Here is a 24,749-nt window from a genome sequence, read left to right as displayed (position 1 = left end):
AGATCTTGACAGTACCCTCTAGATCCCCTCTGTGTTGAGACCACTGCCTTCGGAGGCACCACTGAAGAGCCCTCATGTGCCAGCGAGCATGCGTGACCAACAGAATGCAGGAGGCAAAAAGACCGAGCAGACGAAGGACCTTGAGGACTGGAACTACCGCTCCATTTCGAAACATTGGAACCAAATCCTGAATATCTTGAATCCGCTGAGGCGGAGGAAAGGCCCGACCCAATGTCGTATCCAGTACTGCCCCTATGAACAGGAGGCGCTGAGAGGGCTCCAGGTGAGATTTGGGCTCGTTCACCGAAAAGCCCAGGTCGAACAACAACTGGGTTGTTGACTGCAGATGACGCAACACAAGCTCCGGGGACTTGGCTTTGATCAACCAATCGTCCAAGTAAGGGAATACTGCTATCCCCTTCCTTCTGAGCTCTGCCGCAACCACCGACATCACCTTCGTGAAGACTCGAGGTGCTGAAGTAAGACCAAACGGAAGGACCGCAAACTGGTAGTGTTGCGATCCCACCACAAACCGGAGATACTTCCTGTGTGACTTGAGTATCGGGATATGAAAGTAAGCATCCTGCAAGTCGACAGACACCATCCAGTCTTCCATGTTCAACGCCAAAAGCACCTGTGCTAGGGTCAGCATCTTGAACTTTTCCTGCTTGAGGAACCAATTCAAGATCCTCAGGTCCAGAATTGGTCTCAAACGACCATCCTTCTTGGGAATCAGGAAATACCTTGAGTAAACTCCTTGACCCCTTTCCTGCTCCGGGACCAACTCCACCGCGCCCTTTAAAAGGAGGACTTCTACCTCCTGTTCTAGCAACAGGAGGTGTTCTTGTGAACAATACGAAGGGCGGGGCGGGATGAGGGGCGGAAACTCCCGAAAGGGAAGGGTGTAGCCTTTTCCCACAACACTGAGAACCCAAGTGTCCGACGTAACAGTCTCCCATTTGGTGAGAAAATGCTGTAATCTTCCCCCTACAGGAGAGGAGTGAGTGGGAAATGGTGGAAGCCTAAGGCTGCTTCCCCTGCTGCACCCCGCCAGAGGATGAGGAAGAGGCAGAGTGCTGCTGAGAGGCTCCCCTGGTGCGGACCCTACCCCTCCCCCTAAAAGATCTATAGGGATGGGAAGAGGCAGGTTGCTGATATCTTCCCCGAAAGGAAGAGGAGGAAGAGCCACGCCCAAATCCACGAAACCTCCTGAAGAATCTGGAAGAGGCCGTGGAAGAAGGAGCTTGGAGTCCCAACGACTTAGCCGTGGCCCTGCTCTCCTTAAAACGTTCCAAGGCCGAATCAGCCTTAGCCCCAAACAGTTTGTCCCCATCAAACGGGAGATCCAACAATGTGGACTGTACATCTGCCGAAAAGCCCGAGTTACGTAGCCAGGCCTGTCTCCTTTCCACCACAGTTGTGCCCATTGCTCTGGCTACCGAGTCGGTGGTATCCAGTCCCGTCTGGATAATTTGGGTCGCAGCAGCCTGGGTATCAGAGACAAGATCCAAAAGACCCTGGGGAAGCTCTGTAAACGAAGAGGAGATGTCATCCATCAGAGCATGAATATACCTCCCCAGGATACAGGTCGCATTAGTGGCTTTTAACGCCAGACTGCAGGACGAAAAAATCTTCTTCGACTGCGCCTCTAGCTTTTTTGAGTCTCTGTCCCCAGGCACCGTCGGGAAAGAACCAGGCGCTGATTTGGACGAACAGGAGGCCTGCACAACCAAGCTCTCCGGCGTAGGGTGCCTAGATAGGAAACCAGGATCAGTTGGAGCCGTCCGATACCTCCTGGCCACGGCTCTGTGAACTGCTGGGGAAGATGCCGGCTTCTTCCACACCTCTAAAACCGGATCCAGCAGAGCGTCATTAAAAGGTAATAGAGGCTCCGCCGCGGCTGAGGCCGGATGCAACACCTCTGTCAAAAGGTTTTGTTTCGCCTCCACCACCGGCAAAGGCAGGTCCAAAAAACTAGCTGCCTTCCGTACCACTGTATGAAAGGAAGCAGCTTCCTCGGTATATTCCCCCGGGGACGAAAGGTCCCACTCAGGGGAAGTGTCCAGCCCACTGGCCGACTCCAGTCCACGCAGCCCATCACCCGAGTCCTCTAGCTCTCCTTCCTCTAGGGCTCGTTGGTACTCCTGCTCCTCTAGTACCCGGAGAGCACGCCTCCTTGAATGCAGTCGTTGCTCAATCCGCGGAGTCGACAACACCTCCGCCGAAGTCGGAGATCGGCGCCGATCTTCCGAAGCCACCGACGCCGCATCCGGCGCCACAGGTAACTTCGGCGCCGACTGAAGAGCAGATGAAACGGATGGACCCACCGGAGTCACAGGCCGAAATCTCGACGTCGACGGGATGGAAATCCCTGGGGCCAATCCCTCCGAAGCCATCGGAGCGGCCACCGGCGCCGACACTGGCGCCGAGCCCACGTTCCCAAACGGGAGAAAGGGCATAAAGGGTGCCGGCCGAAGAGGCGCAGGATCACCCAAAGAAAAGGCCAAAGGCCCAGCCGGAGCACCCCCTGGAGCCATCTGTTGGAAGATGGCATACATCGCATTCAAGAATGCGGAACTATCGGCTCCAGGGGTGGGAAAAGCCGGATACTGGGGTGCCTGACTCGGAGGCGACCCCGACGCCGGCCTCGGCGTCTGCGCCGGAGAAAACACCTGAGGCTCCAATACCTCAATCACCGACGCCTGTCCAGGCGAAGTTGGAGACGTCGGAGAGAGCAACGGCGTCGAAGGATGCGGCGTCACCGTGGGGCTGACCTCCCATGTCCTCCGGCGCCGATCCGGAGACCTGGAACGAGCCTCCCTTGAATGACGCCGAGATTCTCTACGGCGCCGGGAGTCTCGATGACGCCGATGTCTTGGAGAAGACTTTTTCTTGTGATGCTTCTCCTTTGACTTGGCCATAAACAGCTTCGCCTCGCGTTCTTTAATGGCCTTCGGATTCATGTGCTGACACGAATCACAAGTCGAGACGTCGTGGTCGGAGCTCAAACACCAAAGGCAATCGGAATGAGGATCCGTCACCGACATCTTGCCTCCACACTCACGACAAGGCTTAAATCCAGACTTTCTCTGCGACATTATTTCCACAGAGAAAGAGTACGCAGCAAGATATACACTGTAACCGCAAGAGTAACAGTTGCTCCCTCGAAGATAACCGTTTCGAATGCACGGAAAAAAGGGAACTGACGTCCGCACGTCGTCGAGGACCTCTTATTGCCTGTATGACGTCAGACGGCGTCGCGTGCGAGACAGTGACGTCCTCGTCGACGTGCAGAGACTAGTAAGAAGATTTCCGTCGAAGGCTGGCGCCATGGGAGTATTCATGAGGTGAGGAATCCACAGGTAGTTGTATCCATCAGAACCCTTCATTCTAAGGTGACCACAGCCTTAGAACAGGCAAAAACACAGTCTGGATTCTGCCAGTCTGACCCATTAAGAACTGTTCTAGAGAAATCAGCCAGTCCACCACACACAAGGTTATCTGAAAGTTAAAGCATAAAGTAGGCTATGTTAGATGGTTTGGCGCATCCTAAACTATGAAGTTTAGAAGGCCAACCAAGAAGCTTAACTACTGACTCTTTCTTGGAAAATTAGTTGTTTATTTAGTTTTGCTGCTACAAAAATGAGTGCATTAGGACCTTTTTACACAATAGTTTGATGGTGTATTGATTGGAATCAGTATTTTAATGTAAGCATTCATTGTACTGACAGCCTCCATGTTAAATTTTCCTAGGATCTTCACATTTGGTTTGAGTCACGAAGCATCTCAAGGCTTCACCCCAATATCAAAGGAATCACGTTTGCACATAGCAGTCCAAATAACATTTAAAGTCAGTCCTTTGTCAGCAAGTAGTAATATCCTTCTGTAGCTGTGCCACACTTGGCAATGACTGCTTCTATCCAGGGTGCCACACACCCTTGGGATTGTGTACATATGGAGGTACAGATTCAGACAAATTAGATTAACTGTTACTAAGCAACCCTATAACTTTCTGTTTTAGCATGCCTGTGACATCATGAATGCTGTTTAGAGTGACTTCAAGGTTATTAGATCTGCATTGTTGTTGAACAAGCAGTAAAATATATTCAATGCAACACAGAATGTCTTCAAGTGCATGCTTACTGAGGTTAGTTCCTAAGTGATAAGATACATGAATAGGTCAAATAAAAATACCAAGTAAGGAAACAACTAACAAATGTTTATGGGCAACTGGCAGACTTTACAACCTATGTATTATCATTTTGTTTTTTACATATATTCACCTTAATGAATTGTGTAATGCCATCTGGGACACCTGTCTTGCTCAGTTTCTGTAAATACTCGATGATGTCACCAGTCTGCAAGCCAACACTAACAGCAGCGTACAGAGAGTATGCAGTCAGTTTGTATTCGTGTATGTGGATTGGTCTACACACAGGTTCTGCTATGGCCACCAGGAAATCTTGGGCATATCTGTAAACTGGTGAGAAGGCTTCAAGGAATATGTGGCCATCTGGAGCCTGTAAAACAAAGACAATTCATATTATACTAGTAATAAGCATTAGTGAAGTCTGTAAAAAGTAATGTACAACACTAGGATAATGATGGGACTGGGGGCGAGTTACTGGAAATTATGGGCAGGATGATAGTTTATCTCATAGTGGAGCCAACATCCAGTCTTGTTTGGGTTGCCACCAAAAAAGGCAATTTTAGAAAATTTGTCACATAATTTGGCTACTCAGGGCGCTGGAACAGAGGGTTTCAAATACATGCAATTAAATACAGTTCAAAGTGAAAATATCACAGTAATGCTCTGTTCATACACATAGCTTCTTAGATCACTGGCTCTCTAGCTAGCAAGGAGGTCTGGCCTTCTTAATCAGTCATTCCCAAGCTTATAATAGTAGGCAATAGTCTGCTTATGTTATATATCTAAAACAAAAGCTAGCAGAGCAAGTTGTTATGGTGCTACAATAGCATCACTGCTTTACTTCCAAGCTTCTAATGCTCTGAGAGAAATCGTCTGGGGTCAACAATCTGCTGATAGCGTTTGCCAGTATAGGTACAAGTGAATAAAAAAGCCACTATATAAACGTATGTTTCAGAGGTGGAGAGTTTCTCAGTGTGGCTTGCATGTCTATTTAAGTGAAACAATGTAAGCAACCACTACAACATGTGATGGGAGTTTGTCTATTGTGTAAATTATCACAAACATTGGCTAACAACCGATGGGGACTACTGTCCAAATCTGCATCGTACAGAAAGCAACTATATCAGGTCTATACAAGTTCACAATGTTTTCTACTTCTGGTAGGACTAAATTAGAAGTTACTACTGTTCTTCTGGCCTAAAGTCTATATGTAGTCTTTTCATGATCTAACCCTTCCAAAAACCCTACATCAACTTTTGATGTTTCTTCTTCCGCTTTCACCACCTCAAATCCAACAAATTCCAAGGACCACCTTCTCTTGACCAGAATACAGCAAAGCATGCACACCAAATTTATCCTCCAATCAGACCTGGAAAGAAGTTGCCTCAAGTCGCGACAAAAACAATGTGTATCCATAGCTTAAATGATAAAGAATGCAATACTGTATACACTGCTAAAGAAACAGCCAAAAGCAACCAAGGCACATAGAACACTATGTATTGCTCAGGTTTTCCTTCGGTGTTTCGCATATTGAATGTGGTACTAGTTTGGAAAAATTGGGTTGTTTTTGTAGATTTGTTTTGATATTTATAGAACACAAAATTAACTATCTATCAAAAGCTCTTTACAGGGTCACAATTCAGGGAGATACACAGTGGGGAAAGGGACAGACGGAGGAGGTAGAGCTAGTGAAAGCAGTATTAAGTCAGCTAGAATTCTGTTTTCAGTTTTCTCATGAATTGCCAGAGGGTTGCTGCTATTCTGATATCAGAGGGCATCTTCCATATCCTGGGAGCACAGCCAGAAGAGGTTTTCTCCTTCCTGAAATGTTTAGTCTCTAATCTGGGGATGTCAGTGTCAAAGGATCTCACCAGGTACTGATCTTCAGATACTGTTAGTCTGTTAGCTAGGCAGACAGGGTTCTTGGTACAAAGGATCTTGTAAGTGATGCAGTTGATCATGAAGGTGATAAGATTTTGCAGGGGCAGCCAGTATAGATCCTTCAGTACAAGGGGGATGTGGTTGAATTTCTTCAGTCCTTTGACGAGCCATGCTACTGCTGCCTTTTATCAGAGCGAGGGGGAGGGGGGGCTATGAAATGCTGCAGTTTAGAAAATTGCTGTGATCTAGATGGGAAGGACTAGGGTTTGAACTGACATTATGTAGTCTTCTCCTGGTATAAAAGGTTTCACTTTTTTTTGAGAGAGAAAGCTGGAACCAGGCTGTTTAAGTTTTCTTGGTAACCTGCTCCTTCAGTAATAAATTCTATGGAGGGATTTAACCTGTCCCCTCAGTTAGGGAGTGAAGCCCATTAGCTTTAAGTTGGACAGGCATGCCTGAATCAGAGAAAGTTTGCTTGATCTGTGACAGTCTGTGGGGTGTGTGACTTCATACCGAGAAAAATCAAATACAGTTTTGCTGCTATTAAATAATTTAAAGGTCAAGCAAGAAAATGCCTTGCAAGGATCAAGACTTGTTTACGTAGAGCTATATTTTGTCACAGAAGTCTGTCAATTGAGACAATGTGTCCTTGAACTAACCACAAGATATCAGTTAAGTACAAGGACAGTGATGCTCCCTGTCCATGTCTGGTGGAGAGGTGTGATGGACTGGTTTCTCTGGGCCATAGTGAATACATGTGATCTAGTGGCATTGTGAGGCCCCTCTGCAAAGTCCTGATGGGGCTACCTACTGGGGTTTGCTCAGCCTGGTGGAAGCAGCCATATTAATGTTAATGGTAAAGCAGCAACGGATAACCTAGCGGTGTCTCTTGTTGCGGAACCTCATCTGTTAGCTGGCAACATGCTTGGAGGCATGGCAACCTGATGTTGAAAGCAGAGATGGTGAATGCCCTGTGATGGCGAGGGGAGACATGCAAAATAGATTTGAGGACAACTGTGCAATACACACTTCCTATTTAGGTACTACAAAGGCCCAATCCTGCCTAAGTCCGATCATATACATAAAAGGAGGACTGCAAATATATTTCAGAGAGGTGGCTATATCTGAAACTGATGGCAGCATAGCACTATAAGGCAATGAAACTCATGGAAGAACTGAAACTAGGCTGCGTCCATGCGACACTCGTGCAGCGCCAGAATAGGATGAACGAATATGCATTTCTTCATAATGCAAAATGAGAACTGTTGATGAGGAAGACGCTCTCAGAGCCCACAAATACAGACTTACTCATTGGGACCAGTCCTAGAGCAAAGGGTGGTCGCAATCTGATCAGGGCGACAGGCACCTGAAGAAGGGTTATGGTGTAGAAATCAATGCTCACAGCACTAGGGTGTTTAGTGTAGACTTGTGAATAGGTGTTTGCTTAATAGTTTACTGAATTCATGTTCACAACTAATTATAAATGACAACACATAGGACTAATATATCTATAACATGAAGTAGAAACACTATAATCGCAATATGTTGCCTTGGAATGTGGCCAGACCTAGACACAAGGCCAAGAGCGAGCTACTATTCAATTTTCTAAAAGGCAAAAACCTGAGGCAGTCATGCTTCAAGAGACACTTGGTGGGTAACAATTGTCAGTTTATGTATAGGAAGAGGTACACCATTCTTGCACATTCAGAAGACACTACAGGGTCCAAGTTGGGGGGTGGGGGTGATTATAGGATCCCTCCAGTTTCAGAGAGACCAATCCTGGCTTAGCCCCATGGGTTGCTCTGCAGCTGTGTAGGGTGAATGGAATGGGATAGATGATGGAAATCATAACTGAATACCTCTCTCCCAGACCTCAACCTACAGAAAGGCTGGGAACACATTTTGCAGAAACCCATGGAACTACTGAAGCTGGGTTAGGATTTTTATCTAGTAATACAACAGGACTTGGGTACACTGACCTTTTGCCTAAGTGCTACACATGAGGGATTAAAGTTGGAAAGCTTCACTCAGGTTTTTGGTCAGATGGACATAAACATACTAACGATCTGTGGTAGATACTCTGGGGTCAGCATCAACTGTACCAAGTCAGTGCTGTTCCCACTCACATGCTCGATTTGCTCATTGGGATTGCACTGTCGTTCCCGAATAGACTACTTGTGCGTTTGTCACTATTAATTAATTACACATCTGAGAGTCAGAGCTTGGAGACAATTCTGGAGAGATTCAGGGAACATGTCTCACTTTTGAGAACGCTATGGTTCCCCATTCTAGATATGTGACATGCACTTCACAAGGGAGGAAGGAGTGGTCCTTACACTTCTAAGGAAGGGGGATTTGGCAAGAATTTCCCCTGCCACCTGGAGCAAGCGAGTAAACGACTGAAGCATCAGTTTGCTGATACACAAAATAGCCCGTAGGGGTCAGTTTTCTTCCTCAAGGGTGCAGAGCAAAATGCCTCTACATTTCAAACTTAACTAGCTTTGAGCTGGAAATGTGAGCAACGAAAAGCAGAAGGGGTGGGTTTTGAGCAAAGCTCAATTTCCAAACACAAGACCTTACAGATGTGTAAACTCATCCAACTGACTCATTGCACAGAAAGACTTAAGCAAATCCTTTCAGAATTAAAGATTTGTTTTGACGTATGTAAACACACTAACTTTGGGATACTAGTCAAGATGCATCTTCAGATACTGTGCACAGAGTCGTTGGTATGTCTGTCAGACTTTGTTAATGTTGTAGACACGGGGAGCTCTGTACAATTTCTATTAAACATTTTCCACATTCATTTCTATGGAAAGCGATCGTGGGATAATTGTGTTAGATGTCAACATTCTGAATGGTTAAGCAACATCTGAAAACAGGTTTCCTATGAAAAAAATTAAAAGCATTAATCTTCCAGCAATAGATCAACGTTCCCAAAGTACCAACATGATGTATCGGACATGGGGAAAAACAACCCACAACCACTTTAATATACATAGTGGGAATCATAATGACAGAGCAAATACGCTTAGGAACAACTGTAGCAATTTATAGCATTTTTAAAATGAAAAGAATAAACCTCTGATGTCTTCTTCAATATTATTCATATGCTGCGAAAATGCCACTATGATCTCAGGGCTTAAGTAATCAAGCTTCTTTCCCAGCAGTACCTAATGGCAAACCTAATCTTAAGCAAGGCTTTTTAAGCCTTTCTGTAAAATACAGAAACTACACAATCTGCTAGAAAAATGGGGTTGTGTTAAACTCAGACTTAAAAAATGGGGCATTCTTAGTGAGAAATTCAATTTACCAGAACACCGATCATCACAAATAATACATTAACAATGAGAATGATCTAAAATTAGGAAAATAAAACAATCAAATGAGGTTAAGCCTGAGCAAAAGGATTAATCACAATGATATGTTTAGGAACAAACTGGTGATTAAGTACATTGTTTGGTGTTCTAGCAGGCAGAGAATGGGACGACTAGATGCGCTTGCTTAAATTTTCTGTCATTGTTAGTCGGCAAGATCAATTTTGACAGGATTGTAAGGATTCAAAAATTAAAATGGAACAGCAAGGAACTTTTTTGGTGTTAGAATCAATGTAAGGCTTTTAAGCTAGAGCTTCCAAAAACATTTGCACTTTTTTTAATGCTAAAAACAACTACATTAGTTAATGTTTTCTGTAGATCTAAGTTGGATTAATTCAAGTGCATGTTTCTGATAAAAAGCTTTGAGAGTGATTCCACAGAAATGGAAACCTACCACCCAGAGCGGACGGGAGGAGTGGTCCCCCTTCAGCGGCATCTGGATCCGGTAATCTTTTGCTCCATATTCATCTTGCCTAATTAACGATTCCTCCACTTGCTTCCCTGCCGCAGATGGGACAGCTTCCTGGGACTCACTGATGGGAGTTTCGTCTTCGTCATTATCCTCTTCATGACAGTGTCGTTTCTTGGATCTCTTCTTTTCTAAAAACACAAACATCAAGCAAATGCTCAGCCACCTTTAAGAATTTGTGGTAGGGTTTACCTCCTGAACAGAAAACACAGAAATCAAGTTGGCCACAGGCCTGAATGAGAGCCCTTCCACTCAGTACTTTACTCTTAAAAAAGCTGACTACTAGAAATGTAAACTTCTTATGGATGCAATGAAGAACGGATAAAGTAATATTTAGATCCACATGACTTGCTAACCTAAACTAGGTGATATTCTACTGGAATAATGTCTCCAAAATGTACCAATAAGAGCGAAATCATTATAGATTATTAGGCCATTAAGCTACTGTACTCGATCTAGCGAAACTGAAATCGTGAAGAAAGATGTAGCCGATGACATGGTGAGTCATTGTATGTGAACGCTATGTAGCTCTAGAATCGTAGCATCACTTTTTAATTCAACAGGTAGAGGAATAAAAGAACTCCCCTTGTTATTCACTTCACTAACTTTTTTTCCATTCACCAAATAAAACTAAAAAAAAAAACATAAAACAGGTTAGGTGAGTGATGTTAAACTTAGGCCTAGGGGGGCTGAATCTATGGCAAATTATGACACCATCCATCTAAAATAAATTTGCATACAGTGAATCCTGCTGAAACTTAATTATATATCACTTTATTATCCCAAAAATACGTTATGGATGGCGCCCTCCTGGAGCTACAATGAAGAGCCTAGGGTTAAGGAAAAAGTATGAAGGAGGTTGTAGATAAATGAGAGGTACCCCACTTTGGAAAATGGTTTGAAAAAATCTGCCTGAGGCACGGAGGGGGAAGGGTGGGCTAAAAAAAAAAAAAAAAAACTTCTGCAAATTCATTTAAGAATGTAGCAAAAACACTTTGTATTGTGACAGGTCGTATACGGACAATTTACTCTAAATCCTTTTAGTTGTGCTTGCAATTTTTAATGTGCAAAATTGACCTGATGAATCACTGTCTGGCACTCTTTCCTCTTTCCTCCCATCTGATTTACAAACTATTGCTGTGGAGACCACAGGAGTCTTCGTTTGCCACCACAGTTTTAAATGTAAAAGTACAGGTTACAGGGATGTTATAGTTCGGTTCTGAATTTATTCATATAAAAACCATAGAAATTCAGCAGTTATATTTAGAGTTCTTTCAAGTAACTATAACTCGCAAACGTTGCAGTGACAAAGATGCCATACAATATCTCATCAATGACATACTAAGTGGAGTAATTAGCTGTGCATGGCGAAAGCGCGAGTTCTAGTGTACGATTACATTCAGAACCTAACTATAACTTCCCTGTAACCTTTGTTTTTTCTGTGAATTTCAATGTTTTTTTACATAAAGTAATTTTAATTACTATTCGTTATTCCAACCCCTGCCTTTGGCCTTGCGCCACAGGGGTTGGTCGCAAGGCCTGGCCTTGCATCCAAGCCCTTATAACCACCCATACCTATGCCACGCAAGACCTTTGGCTGTGCAAAACGCAGGTTGGCCACAGAGCCGGTCTTGGTCAGTGGATGCGTGAGTGGGTGCGTGAGTGTCGGAGTGGGCCTGAAAATGGGTGTGTGTGTGAGTGTATGTGTGGGTCTGAGTAGGTGCATGAGTGAGTGGCTGGGTGTGTGAGTGAGTGGGCGCCTTAGCCTCTGAGTGCAGGTAAGAGTGAATGAATTGGTGTGTGAATGAGTGTGTTTTTTCTTTCAATTTTTTCGTTAATCGCACATATTTTGCAAAAAAAACTAGTGAAAATTCACAAATTTTCACAAATATGTGCACCATGATGCAAAATAATTTTAAATCTATACTTTGCCCCTACAACACACCTATATCACACCCCTGTGATCAGGGTACCTTCACCCTGACCTTAGGTCACTTTCAATTTTCACCCCCGCAGACCATGTCCCGTGAAATTAAATGGCGGTCGCAACTTTCTAATCAGGTTGCAGTCAGTCAATTGCAACACTTCTTTTCACATGTGCATTCGCACAATTTCACAAATTATTAGCGGCCAGAGATATACAAATTCATTGGCCATTAAATATCTCCTAAACTACTGAAACTGTTTACACCAAACAACAAAAAGCACAATCTGCGTACTGGCAGCTAGTTTTGACAAATTTGTTGTAATTCCGTCCAGAGGTTTGGGCTGTAGATGTGTTGACAGGCCCTATGGGAATTAACATGGGAAACACAACTTTTTAGAGTCCCCTTTTTCTCGGCCCCCGCTTGACGGATCACCCTAAAACTTCCCTTGTGCAACAAGAATCACCCGGCCACTTTTTTTTGTGAAGATTCATCAAACTGTGCTAAAGATATAGGCAAGTCAACAAATGCTTTTTCTATGGAAACATGGTCCTAACTATTGCTAACTACTGGCGACCGCTGAACACACACACACACACACACATATATATACATACATATATGTTCTATATATCTAATCATTGAAAAACGAAGGTGACAGGGCCGTTATACTTAGGTTTTGAATTTACTTGTACAAAACCAGAGGAATTCAGCAGTAAGAGAGAGTTATTTCAAGTAACTATAACTTGCACCCTAAGGTAACATAACTCACTCACCCGCCATTCACAGTTTTTTTTTTTTTTTACTGCTAATGCTTTGTTTAGATTTTTAAAAACGCTATAGAAGTTGTCATGAATGCTGTAATGTCTAAGGTAATTAGCAGTGCATGGCGAGGGTGCAAGTTATAGTTGCCTTAGGGCGTGAGTTACAGTTAGTTGAAGTGACTAACTGGAAAATTTCTATGGATTTGTACGAGTAAATTCAGAACCTAACTATACTGTCCCTGTAACCTTTGTTTTTTTTCAGTGAATTTCTACCTTTTTTCATTACTATACGTTAATCCAGCCAGGCACAGCCCTATAACAACCCAACCTCGCGTTGCGCTCGGCCTTCAGCCATGCACAGTGGGGGCTAGCTGCAGGTCCCGGCATTTGGCCAGGACCTGCGGCCAATCCCTATAACCACCCAACCCCGTGATGCACACAGCATTCAGGCGTGCCCAGCAGGGGTTGGCAGCAAGGCCTGGCTTGCGGCCAGTCCCTGCGGCCCACACCTATAACAACCCAACCCTGCATAGCCCCTCTCTCCCCAGGCCAATCTTGGCCCTCGGGACCCGATCCCCCGTGGTAAGGTCTAAATATTTATTATTTTTTGGTCAGCGGAGGGCTGCGTGGGCCCCCTCCTCAGGGCTGATCTCGGCCTGTGGATCCCATCCCCTGGGGCCCAGCCATGTGACCTAGGTGCCCCCCAGTCACAATGCTGGGGACCGTCGGGGGAGCCTGAAGGTCCCCTCCCTTTCCTCTCCCCCCCCCCCCATGGTCCCAGCTGGCTTCCTGCCTCCTGTAGGAGCCAGTACTGCTGTCACAGAAAAGAAGCTGCTAAAGTAGTTCCCTCTCTATGAGAGCAATTGTTTTCCTTGTCTCCATGGCTGCATCTCCACAGGTAGGAAAACAGAGGAAACCTCTGCTCGCTGCGAGGGAAAGCCGTTTGACAGCTCTCCCTCACTGCAAGCAGAGTGTTTGCTGTAACCTGGGGGCAGAAGCCACAGCAAACAGCTATGTTCCAGGGGTGGGCACCCCGGGACATAGCAGGAGCAAGTTCTGGGAGGTGGCGGTCCCCAGCGCCATCTGTGGCTCCTCAAGGGGCCCCAGGGAGGTAGTGGTCCCAAGGGCTGCGGGGGGGCACAGCCCCCGCACATAATTACTGAAATGCCCTGGGGAAGTGGTGGTCCCTGGGGTTGCATGGAGGCCGCATGCCCCCCCGCACATAACTGCTGAAATGCCCCAGGGAGGTGGCGGTCCCTGCATTCTTTTACTGCAAAGCATCAGGAAGGTGGAGGTCCCTGGGTTACGGGGGCCAGTGGGAGAGGCAGCCCGCCGCATTTAATACAATTTTAGCCACAGGGAGGTGATGGTCCCAAGAGCTGTAGGGGCGCCCCTCTCTCCTCTCATTAAAATAGCAATACCCCTGGGACTTGGCCCATCTGGGTGCTTCAGAATTAACAAGTGCGGGAGCCAGCTGTTATTTATTTATTTATTATGTTTTTGTCACAAATTTTGCGGCAACAATTATTTTTTAGAAAAATGCTTTTTTGCCCTGGCGGGGTCCCTCAGGGATCCCAACTCCAGAGCCAAGAGGTCAGGGAGGCTCGACCCTAGCCCCCTTTCTTTTTTTAATACTTTTTTTTTTTTTGTGGGACTGTGCTTCAACATGTCCTGGCTGAAGTGTTGGCAGCCAATCAGAGCTGTGCATTCCCTGTTCGAGCTCGTCATTATTCACGAAGGCTTCACAGCCAAAGACATACAAATTTGGATTTATTTAAATTTCTCAAAAACTACTGAATGGATTTACACCAAGTATGCAAAAAGTGTAATCTGCGTACCGAAAGCTAGCTTTCTGCCAAATTTGGTGCAATTCCATCCAGTGGTTTGGGCTGTAGCCTTGTTCAAAAGGTCATATGGGAATTAACATGGGAAACACAACTTTTTTTGACTTGCCCCTTTTTCTAGGCCCACGCTTGACGGATCACCTCAAAGCTCTCTGTGCCAAAGATATAGGCAAGTCAAAAAACGCTTTTTCTATGGAAACATGGTCCTAACTATAACTACCTTGAGGCGATATTATATATATATAACCTGCAAACCATCACTATTGTAGTTAAAAAGCAGTTCCTCTTGTATTGCAGCACTCCTGAGCCATATACACTAGACTGGTGTTCTTTATCATCCCGACACAACATGGGCGCCATCTTCAGCGACGCAGTAGGATTCCGTATAGCATCAATAGATTCCAAGAGCTCTACTATTGATGTTAGCTTTACATCCTACTATCTATATGGAAACATTGTTCATTCATATAGGAACATAGAGCTTTCAATGCACTGGAGCAATCTCCATAATGTTTTTGAGCCATTTAAGTTAAACAAGCATGTAACAACTGAAGTGCAGACCCGCATGATGTGCCCTATGCTTGGCAGTAGTTATAAAAAGTGAATGTGCAGATCTAGAAGATACCCCCTGGGTGTATCATAACATTTATCTGTTATAAAGTGCCATATGTCAAATTGAACCTGAGACATTCATATCCAGCATGGAGTAATACAGCTAAGGATCAGTAGCTGTCTGCACAACCACCTATTTAGTTAGAGTTACTAAGTGGTGTACCCTCCAAAACCTGTGGCAATAATCTATTTGATCGGTGCAGATCAACGATATTGCATATTAGCTCAAGCCGTGTAAGAGTTAGTATAATATACTCACCAGGCCCTATGTTTAGCAACTATTAAGATAAACTGGCTCTGTGCAAATGTCCCTGTAGGCAATATATTAACAATTTGTTGTGGGGTATCTTGTGTAGGAGGTGTCCCTACTACCATATGTTACACCCATTCTTAGCACATTCCTTGTGCAGTAGAAAGTGCCAAATGCTGCATTGTAATTACTGTCTACACACTGGCCTATTTTACAGAAATGTTTATATGGTGCGCTCTCCACACCCTGTGTTAGGCAACTATTATAGTAAAGTGACTCTGTGCAGAGATACTTCCTAGGCATATCATATATCCATCAGTTGTTACAGATCATATACTGAGGTACACCTGCTATTCATATTACATCCTCATTTTCCTAGAGCACTGCATGTTCAATTAAATGTGCTAGATTATAGTTCTTGTCCACATAATCTTTCATTATTCAGACTCCATCATGTGGTAAGTACCTCTGACAAAAGTTCATATAGACTTGAACATGCAACCCCTTGCCTTAAAATAAGCATACAATAGGTGTTAATTGTGCAAAGCTTGTAACCAAAGACTCTGCCTAAAGTGCTATAATCAGATAAAGAGGTGGAAGACAGGCTAAGCATCAAAATACAGACAATCTGAACAGGAAAAAAACAGTTCATGGAGGTTGTTAGTGCAACTTCACAGTCGCCACTCTATAATTTGATATAGAAAGGCATGATAAAAACATAATGGGAAGTGATAAAAACATAGCAGAACCCTGTTAATTCATCAAAGCTTGATTATTTTCTCATACTATCCTTAAGTCAAGACCAAAATGGCTATGTCACCTGGGAGGTGCCTCAATTCAATAACGGTTACAGCTTAACACAAGAAACATCAAAACAGGATGGCATCACAGCAACGTCTGTTATATTTAAACTGGGCATCGCCACTGGTCTGCCTATATATGGACTTGCAATTCTGAATCTATATTGTGTCCCCATGCTTTTTCCGTCCCCAGTGATATAATCATTCTGGATTCTGCTCTACGCAGATCAAGTTCATGTTCTCCTCTGTGTGGATCGACACTAATGCACTAAACGCCATAAAGGGTCAAACTTCTGGAGTCACCACCATGTACCTCCCAGAAATGCTTGGCCATTGGGTAACTCCGGTCTTGAGTTTTGACAGATCTCAAGTGTTGTAGAAAACTAATCTTTAACTTATGGATGGTGCTCCCAACATCTCTCTTCTGGCACCCACATTGGAGAACATAAAGAACAAAATCAGTCTCACATGTTAGGCTCGCTTTGATAGCAAAAGACCTCCACTCAAATGTCTCATATCTTTGTCTGTTGGTACCATACTGGCAGGCCTTGCAGTGTCCACATCTCCAAAAACCTAGACTGTTTTTTTTTTTGTGTTTTTTTTTTACACGACCAATTTGATTTATCATTCTCAATAAACATACTTCTCGTGAGAATGTCTCCCAATGATTTGGTCTTGCGAAAGGTGATGTGAGGGTGTGGGCTGATTTTCATTCTGATGTACTCATCATGTTGCAAGACGGCAATAGTGAGCGAGGATCATTTTGATGGATTGATGTTCCTGATTGTTAGCCAAGAAAAACCTAATGGCGAATCTGTTGATCCCGGTTGTTGAAGATCATGCCCATGGATTTCTGAGTATATTTTGCTATGTAATAAATCCTCTCTATTTTTCAATTTGACTCTCATATAAGCTTCACTCAGAACTTTTTGAAGGTACCCTCTCTCAAGGAATATTCCAATCATGGTAGTATCATCTTCTTCAAATGCCACATCACCTAAGCATATTCCTCACGCTCTTAGAAGTTGGTTGTACGGAATGCTCCATTTGAGAGCCTTTGGATGTCCACTGTTCCCAGATAGGATCCAGTTACAATTTGTTGACCTGTGAATAACCTGGGTATCCAGCTTTTCTTTATTTGCCTTCAATGAGACATCTAAAAAGTCGATATTGTTCTTACTCCAGGTCACTGTTAATTGAATGTTCAATTCATTATAATTTAGCTTCTGTACATATTCGTATAGTCAACTCTATTCTCAAACCCATATTCGGTGATCGATAAAGCGCACCCAGAGCACAACTCTCTCCAAATACTTGGTGTACTTATCAGATCATGCCACCTTTTTCTCCCACCATCCCAAGTGTAGGCTGGCTTATGTTGGTGCAAAGAAGCCCCCATAGCAGTTCCTTGCTTTTGGAGATAATGTTTACTGTCAAATAGAAATACAATGCGTGTTGGCAGAATCTTAGCATTGACATAAGCATTTCAGCGTGTTATATATAATAGAATAATAGAGCGGGCTCTTAGAAAACATTGACAGGCTTGTAGGCCAAATTCCGGCTTTATGGATGTATAGAGAGAAGTGACACCCATAGTTGCCATGATGTATGGGCTCTGCCTTGCTGACTTCACACAGAAAGTCGTTGGTCTCATGTAAATAGGAGGGCAGTTCTGTGACATACTTGCAAAGGACTAAATCAAGAAATCTTAAAGTGTGTGTGTATATATATATATACTAACTATACTAAGATCTACCTCAAGATGTAGGGTTCTGCGGGTCAGTCTTTAAATTACATTACAACAATGCAGATAAGTAATCAGAGACTGTCTATACATTATGTTATGCAATTTGTAAAGTGCATGGCTGCCCGGAGGCTTCCCAGCGCTAAAGGACTGAATGAGATGATCAAGATTAACATGACGGACAATCGCTTCTAAAACAGCCAAGTTTTAAGTTCCTTGCGGAAGCCGAGTTCCTGGTTGGTAAGCCGGAGCCTGAGGGGAAGGGAATTCCACAATTTGGCCCCCAAGTAGGGCATCGAGGCCCCACCCCTCTAACTTTTTTTAATCTAGGTAAGGAGGCCAAGGCTAAAGAAGTTGCTCTGAGAGTCCTAGTCGGCCTATAAAAAGATGCAAGGGATCTTAGGATTGGTGGCCCATAATTATTAAGGGACCTGTGAATGCAGCATAAAGCTCTGAATTTGATCCTCCGTTCCACTGGCAACCAATGCAGAGAGACTAATGCTGGTTTTGCCGATACAAATCTAGGGATGTCTAACAGAAGGCGTGCTGCTGCATTTTGTACACGCTGCAGCTTCTTTATCACATAAAGAGGTGAGCCAAGAAGTATGCCATTCCAGTAGTCGAGTCTCGAAAGAATGGTGGCTTGGATGATAGGTTGTTGTGCCAGAAAGGGAAGGACAGTAAACACCTTTCTCAGCAGTCTCAGTATTCCAAAACAAGAAGCCGATAGTCGCCTGGCATGCTGATCCAACGTAAGCCAGGGATCCAGCCATATCCCTAAGCTCTTAATGCATTTCTTTGGGGGAGGGAAGTCAACTAAAGCACTCTGGCACATAAGTGCCTTATTCGGGCCTGGGTCATATCCCAGGACCATCAGTTCTGCTTTGTCCCCATTAAGTTAGAGTCTACTCTCCATCATCCAATCTGTAACTGCCTGTAAACAAGAAGTCAGAGCGGAGCCTTCCCTATTGGTGTCATTAGCGAAGGACACCACCAATTGGGTGTCACCCGCATAGGACACCATAGATAGGCCGAAAGATTCGATTAAGTCCGCCAGGGGAGCCATATATATATTAAAGAGCGTTGGGCTAAGTGACGAACCTTGGGGGACCCCGAAACTGGAAAAGAGCTTGTGCGAATAGTAAGATCGATCAAGGACCTGGAAAGTTCTTCCCTACAGAAAGGAGGTCAGCCATGCATGAGCTTGCCCTTATATTCCTGTATTCCTCATCCTGTTACTCAACACTTGGTGGTCTACGGTGTCAAAGGCTGCACTCAAATCCAAAAGTATGACAGCAGTTGTCTGGCCAAGGTCCATGGCTTTCCTTGCCTCTTCCATAATTTCAATCAGTGCGGTTTCTGTACTATGCCGGGGTCTAAAGCCCGTTTGCGTGGGATGGAGACAGTTGTGTGTTTCCAGAAAGGTGGAAAGTTGGGTGTTAATATGCTTATCTAAAATTTTAGCCGGTGTCGGTAATAGAGATATCGGTCTATAGTTCTTTAAGTCTGCCGTATCTAGAGACGCCTTCTTTAATAGTGGTCTAACCACTGATCCGGAACCAAGTCTCTGGATATTGAGGCATTCAACATATTCGTCAAGGTGGGACCTATCACTGTCCAGCCCCGCTCAATTATCTGCGGAGGGGCTGGATCCAAGGGGGTTCCTGACTTAAGTGATTTAAACAAAATACCCACTTGCTCCAGGAGAAGGGGAGTGAACTGGGTAATCGTATCTGAGCCCTTCCTTGTGCTAGAGGTTTGCTCTTCTGGTGAAGTTGTCTTCTCCGGAAAATTAGAGTAAATATCCCAAATTTTATGTTGGAAAAAACTAGCTAACTGATTGCTATATACTGTGGAAGCTTTAATAGGGTTCTCTTCAACCAAGACTTGAAGGATTTCTTTTAGCACCTGGAACACCTCTTTAGGAGAGCTAGCAGCTTCTCCAATTCTATCAGCATAGAAGGAACTCTGAGCTATTTTTATCTCCTTCTGGTACACTATGATGGCTTTCCTATAACTATCCCTTTCCTCTATGGCATATCATTTCCTCCACCACCTTTCCAACCTTTTACAGTTTTTTTTAAGAAGGTGCAAACTCGAAGTGTACCACCGTATACACCATTGGTTCAGACGCAACATGATGGGGTTTTAAGTGCTGACCTTTGGAACTCAACCATCTGCCATTATGTGTTTGTACATTGCCTAAGAAATCTCACTGGACTTGTGCACACTGAAACATCTCCTTCATTCTACACACAGGTTTCAGATAATCTTCTGCATACTACTTATGGGCTGTGTGATGTTATTACTAATTGTATAGCACACATTATGAGCATGCAATGCTTTTCTGCAGTCCACTTCTATACATATAGCAGACTGGAATCCAATCCACCTTGTGACAATGTGTTAGAGTTGTTGGGTTTTGGCTAGGTTGGGCATTGCCTATCGTTTCAGCATTCAAGTTTTTTTTTTTTTTTTTTTTTTTTAATTGTTCTTTGTTTTCCATAGTTAAGCATACAACTCTGGAATGCCAAATTACCAGTACAACTTTTTGTGCCAATTTTTCCAAGGGACATTTGAGAATGACAGCATACCAGGTATTTATATTACATTATCTCACCTAACAACATATTTTCAGACAGGCAAATAGCAAATACAAAAATGCTATCACATAGAAAACCCAAATCCCACCCCTCCCATTTTATCCAGCTACCAACTACCCACTGAGGGTAGTGAGGATCTCCAGATCATTGCAATATGTTGTTTTGCAAGGATCAGTGCTAGATATATAAATTTGCTGTCTGATCTACTAGTTTTGGACCACGCATAAGCCCCTGTAAGCACACTTAGGCACTCCGAAGTCGCATCGACCTTTCCAGTCAGAAACAAATTTTGTAACAGTAGCCCATCAGTGCTTAAGTCCCCTAATTAGACAAGACAAGACCATGTGGCCAAAACCGGTCCCTTCTGTATTACTTTTTGTTTCAATACATTTTTACTAGATAGAAAAATGTAATTCAATTGGTACACCGTGTGTTAACAGTACAACATTCACTAGAATGTAATTCCTTACATCCATTTCTGAACTGAGATATAAAGTTCGATCATTATGGGCCAGATGTACCAAAGGTTTTTACCCATTCTGTGTCTATGGGTAAAAGTGTTCGTACATATGGCCCTAAGTGTCTACAGTAACTGTATTAGCTATCTAGTCACCATTGAGCAGGCTATTATTTGAGTCTTCCATCTTATCTATAATAGCAGCCAAGGTCTGTTTAAGATGTTTTTTCTTCTCGAGTGCCATTAATATTAGAAATTTCAAGCCTGCTTATTTCAGAAGATTGATTACATCAGGAAGTAACAGACTGAGAATCGGGGTCCAGCCACTGGTTTGCTATACATAACCTTGTAGAAATTGTATTAAAATAATACAAGTCCAGAGACTTTCTAAGGTGTTTCCTTAGAACATCCAATTATTATTAAATCAGGAGTTAGGTATACCCTCATTTGTATTACTCTAGAGCAACGGTACTCAAAGTACGGCCCGCGGGCCGCCAGCGGCCCCACGGACCTAGCTTGGCGGCCCGCGAGACGCACAACAACTCTTAGACCATGCCTGTGAATTCACCGTACGTCAGCAGCCTTTAATGTGCACATGGGCTTCATTTTACACCTCTGACGTCACGCGCTTTAAGATGTTAAAAATACATATCTTATTGCAGTGCAGCACAGGCTTGAAAGCAACATTGGTAATAATAACGGGCACTGCATCTGCATTCAAGTCACTGCACGTGGTCCCCTTTCAGGCCTCTCTCCTCCTTCATAGAAGGGGCAAGTTGTGGAAGCCTTTGCATTAATGCATTGATGTTTGCAGTGCAATTGATTTTTTAAGGTCAGACTATTGCAAATACACTTACGTACACATAGGGTTCTTTGAGACAGCCGTCTTGCGCTGTAATTCACAGTTTGTGTCTGCCCACTACATCATCCTACTGCAGCAGGGGTCTGCGGTTCAGCCCACTTGAGCCACTGGCTGTCAAACTTTGAGTGACAGTATTTTGCCTCATTACAAGAATACAGGTGCCTGAAAGGAGCGCATTTCAGTTTCGGGGAGGATGTATCTAGGCTGCTGAGCCATACATTTATTTTTCAAGGTTTTTTTATATTTATTCTACCATATTGCATATTTTTGCAAAACATCAATACATTAGAAAACATTGCACAGTTGCCCAGGCCATGCTTTTGAGCTTTAGTTTCAATTGCAGCCGCCCGTGTGCCAATAAGTGGGAAAAACATGTTTTAAATAAAGAACAGTGTATTGAAGCGGGCCGCACTGCCTTAATTATGAAAGTACCTTACTTATACAAAAGTCTGGCACTCCCTGTGTGGCAGAGTTTGGTCCTATCATAGTTAACGTAACACATGGGTTTCCAGGCCTCCGTGCCAAGACAAAGGTCAACGCAGTGCCACGTGACAAAATATAGCACAGCTTGTGATTAAATGCTGACAAAAATACCATTGAGTCGTTAATCAAACGCTTCTTGTCACATAAAATCTGAGCCTCTGCAACCATTAAGATTACCAGTGAGTGACCTAATTTACGTTTTTTTTGCCCCAGTTCTGGCTGCTGGCACAGAACATCCTGTTAGTGAACTCTGAGGTCGTTCACACTGTCGGAGAGCTTCAGCGGTTTAGCGGGGAAAAGAGTAATTTGTCCTCTGATTTAATTTTCATTTTTAAACCCACAGTTTTAATGCACTGACTCCCGTCTCTTGATTTTCACAGTACTCGTGTTCTAGTTATTGTAGTATTTGGGGGGGGTCCTAGGCCCTCATGCTACTGTGAATGATGACATGGACACATAGTTGTGCTTATTACAACCGGCATGCACCTGTAATGGATGGATGTGGGGTGAGTGTGGAAGCCTGCCCTGGAGGAGTGGCTGGTGGAAGCACTTCATCTCAAAACACTAGAATGAGTCCATCTGGACTCTACATCCCTCCAAAACGTTATAATAAAAAAAAAAAAATCCAACCTGTGGGAGAGAATAAAACTAAAATAAACACCACTGAGTATCTTCAGGCAGTTCACCGGATATGAAGATTGGACAGGTGCAGCTGGGGGCAATCAGCACAGCATCAAGGCATTCCTTCGTAGTTTAACCAGACTATTCTCAGCATGAATGGCAGTGCTGACAAAGTCCGGATCCCTCAATTGCCTGTCCACGAGGTTACAATGCACTCGGACACTGTTAGTTCTGTCCCACCTGGGCTCACAGTGTTGGAGTCTATTTACAATGTCCATTGGGATGTCGCATCCTGAGCAGCGGTGAAATCTATGTACAAAGTTCAATGTGGGTGCATCAGGAGTGGTGCTGTAAGAATCTCTTGGTAGGCATTCAGGCTCCATTGATAGCAACTACGTGTGGGTGTATTGTACTGGGAGAAAACTAGGCGCTCTGGGTAGCGAGGTGAATATCAACGAAGAATGTCAAATCTCGAAATGGTGCACTCTTGAAAGACCACACTCAAAAGGTCTTGATAGATGCTAAAAGCACTATTGCAAATATAAAGTACAAGAGGCACTCATTATAACATGACATTTTTCATGTTATAATGAGTGCCTCTTGTACTTTATGTTTCCATTGATAGCAAACCTTCAAAGACTAAGGATGACATGGATGAAAGTACATCATCTTCGAGGGCCTTGGTGTTTCCCAACATCAGCTCGCACCCAGCTGCACTCTGTATAAATAAAAGGCATAGCGGTGCTGCCATTAACTCAAGGCACACACTGACTGCTTCCACAGTGCCACTCTGGTATTACACGGAATAATGTACCCCCATTAGGAACAATCCGAGGACAGATACATCGCTTTGTTCTTCAGGGCCTGCACCGATCTTTTCGTATTTTAACAGAGTTGCAGGCACTAGTCAATACATTCGTAAATCCAACATACCACACCTAATAACATTAAATGGGTAGCTTTCCGACAAAAAAAGGAAAACGCTTGTAGCCTCTTTACCAATCGTAGCAAAATCCCAGCTCTAATTGAACACTGTGAGCCTCGGCTGCGACCCATAACCATCAGGAAAGGCTCTCCCCCCACCCCATGCTTTCACAACAAACTGATTGCCTGCTGTTCTACATTTGTGGCATCTTTACAGTGCTTTGAGTCAGGTAAGGCTCTTTGGTTATTTATTTGTTTTTAATGTAGTGTGTGTTACTGGGGTAGGCGTGAGAGCAGATTGCGCTGTGTGTGTGTTACTGGGGTAGGGGTGATAGCAGATGGTGCTGTGTGTGTGCGCACTGTGTGTGTGTTACTGGGGTAGGGGTGAGAGCAGATGGCGCTGTGTGTGTGCGCTGTGTGTGTGTTACTGGGGTAGGGGTGAGAGCAGTTGGCGCTGTGTGCAGATGGCGCTGTGTGTGTTACTGGGGTAGGGGTGAGAGCAGATGGTGCTGTGTGCAGATGGCGCAGTGTGTGTTACTGGGGTAGGGGTGAGAGCAGATGGCGCTGTGTGCAGATGGCGCAGTGTGTGCTACTGGGGTAGGGGTGAGAGCAGATGGCGCTGTGTGCAGATGGCGCAGTGTGTGTTATTGGGGTAGGGGTGAGAGCAGATGGCGCTGTGTGTGTTACTGGGGTAGGGGTGAGAGCAGATGGCGCTGTGTGCAGATGGCGCTGTGTGCAGATGGCGCAGTGTGTGCTACTGGGGTAGGGGTGGGAGCAGATGGCGCTGTGTGTGTTACTGGGGTAGGGGTGGGAGCAGATGGCGCAATGTGCAGATGGCGCTGTAAAAAGGGGGCGGGGTGGTTGTTCCCCCTCTAAGCCCCGCCCCCTCTAAGCCCCGCTGTCACTTCAGTGCGGCCCTCGGCCGCAAACCATACTGCAATTTTGGCCCCCGAGAAAAAGTTTGTGAGTACCCATGCTCTAGA

General features: G+C 44.4%; 1 protein-coding gene across 2 annotated transcripts in view; it reads right to left on the bottom strand.

The window, feature by feature from the left end:
- The window catches only part of ERCC3 (ERCC excision repair 3, TFIIH core complex helicase subunit), a 733,178-nt gene that overhangs the window by 639,402 nt on the left and 69,027 nt on the right, over window positions 1-24,749 (bottom strand). For both annotated transcript variants that reach the window (XM_069236738.1, XM_069236742.1), the window contains 2 exons: window positions 9,803-10,008; window positions 4,284-4,520 (listed from right to left, as the gene is read on the bottom strand). In XM_069236738.1, coding sequence (XP_069092839.1) covers window positions 4,284-4,520; window positions 9,803-10,008 — 443 coding nt within the window. The remainder of the gene's footprint in view (window positions 1-4,283; window positions 4,521-9,802; window positions 10,009-24,749) is intronic.

The sequence above is a fragment of the Pleurodeles waltl genome, chromosome 1_2 (assembly GCF_031143425.1).
Source record: "Pleurodeles waltl isolate 20211129_DDA chromosome 1_2, aPleWal1.hap1.20221129, whole genome shotgun sequence".
NCBI classification, from domain to species: domain Eukaryota; kingdom Metazoa; phylum Chordata; class Amphibia; order Caudata; family Salamandridae; genus Pleurodeles; species Pleurodeles waltl.
This window is presented reverse-complemented; position numbering and strand designations above follow the sequence as displayed.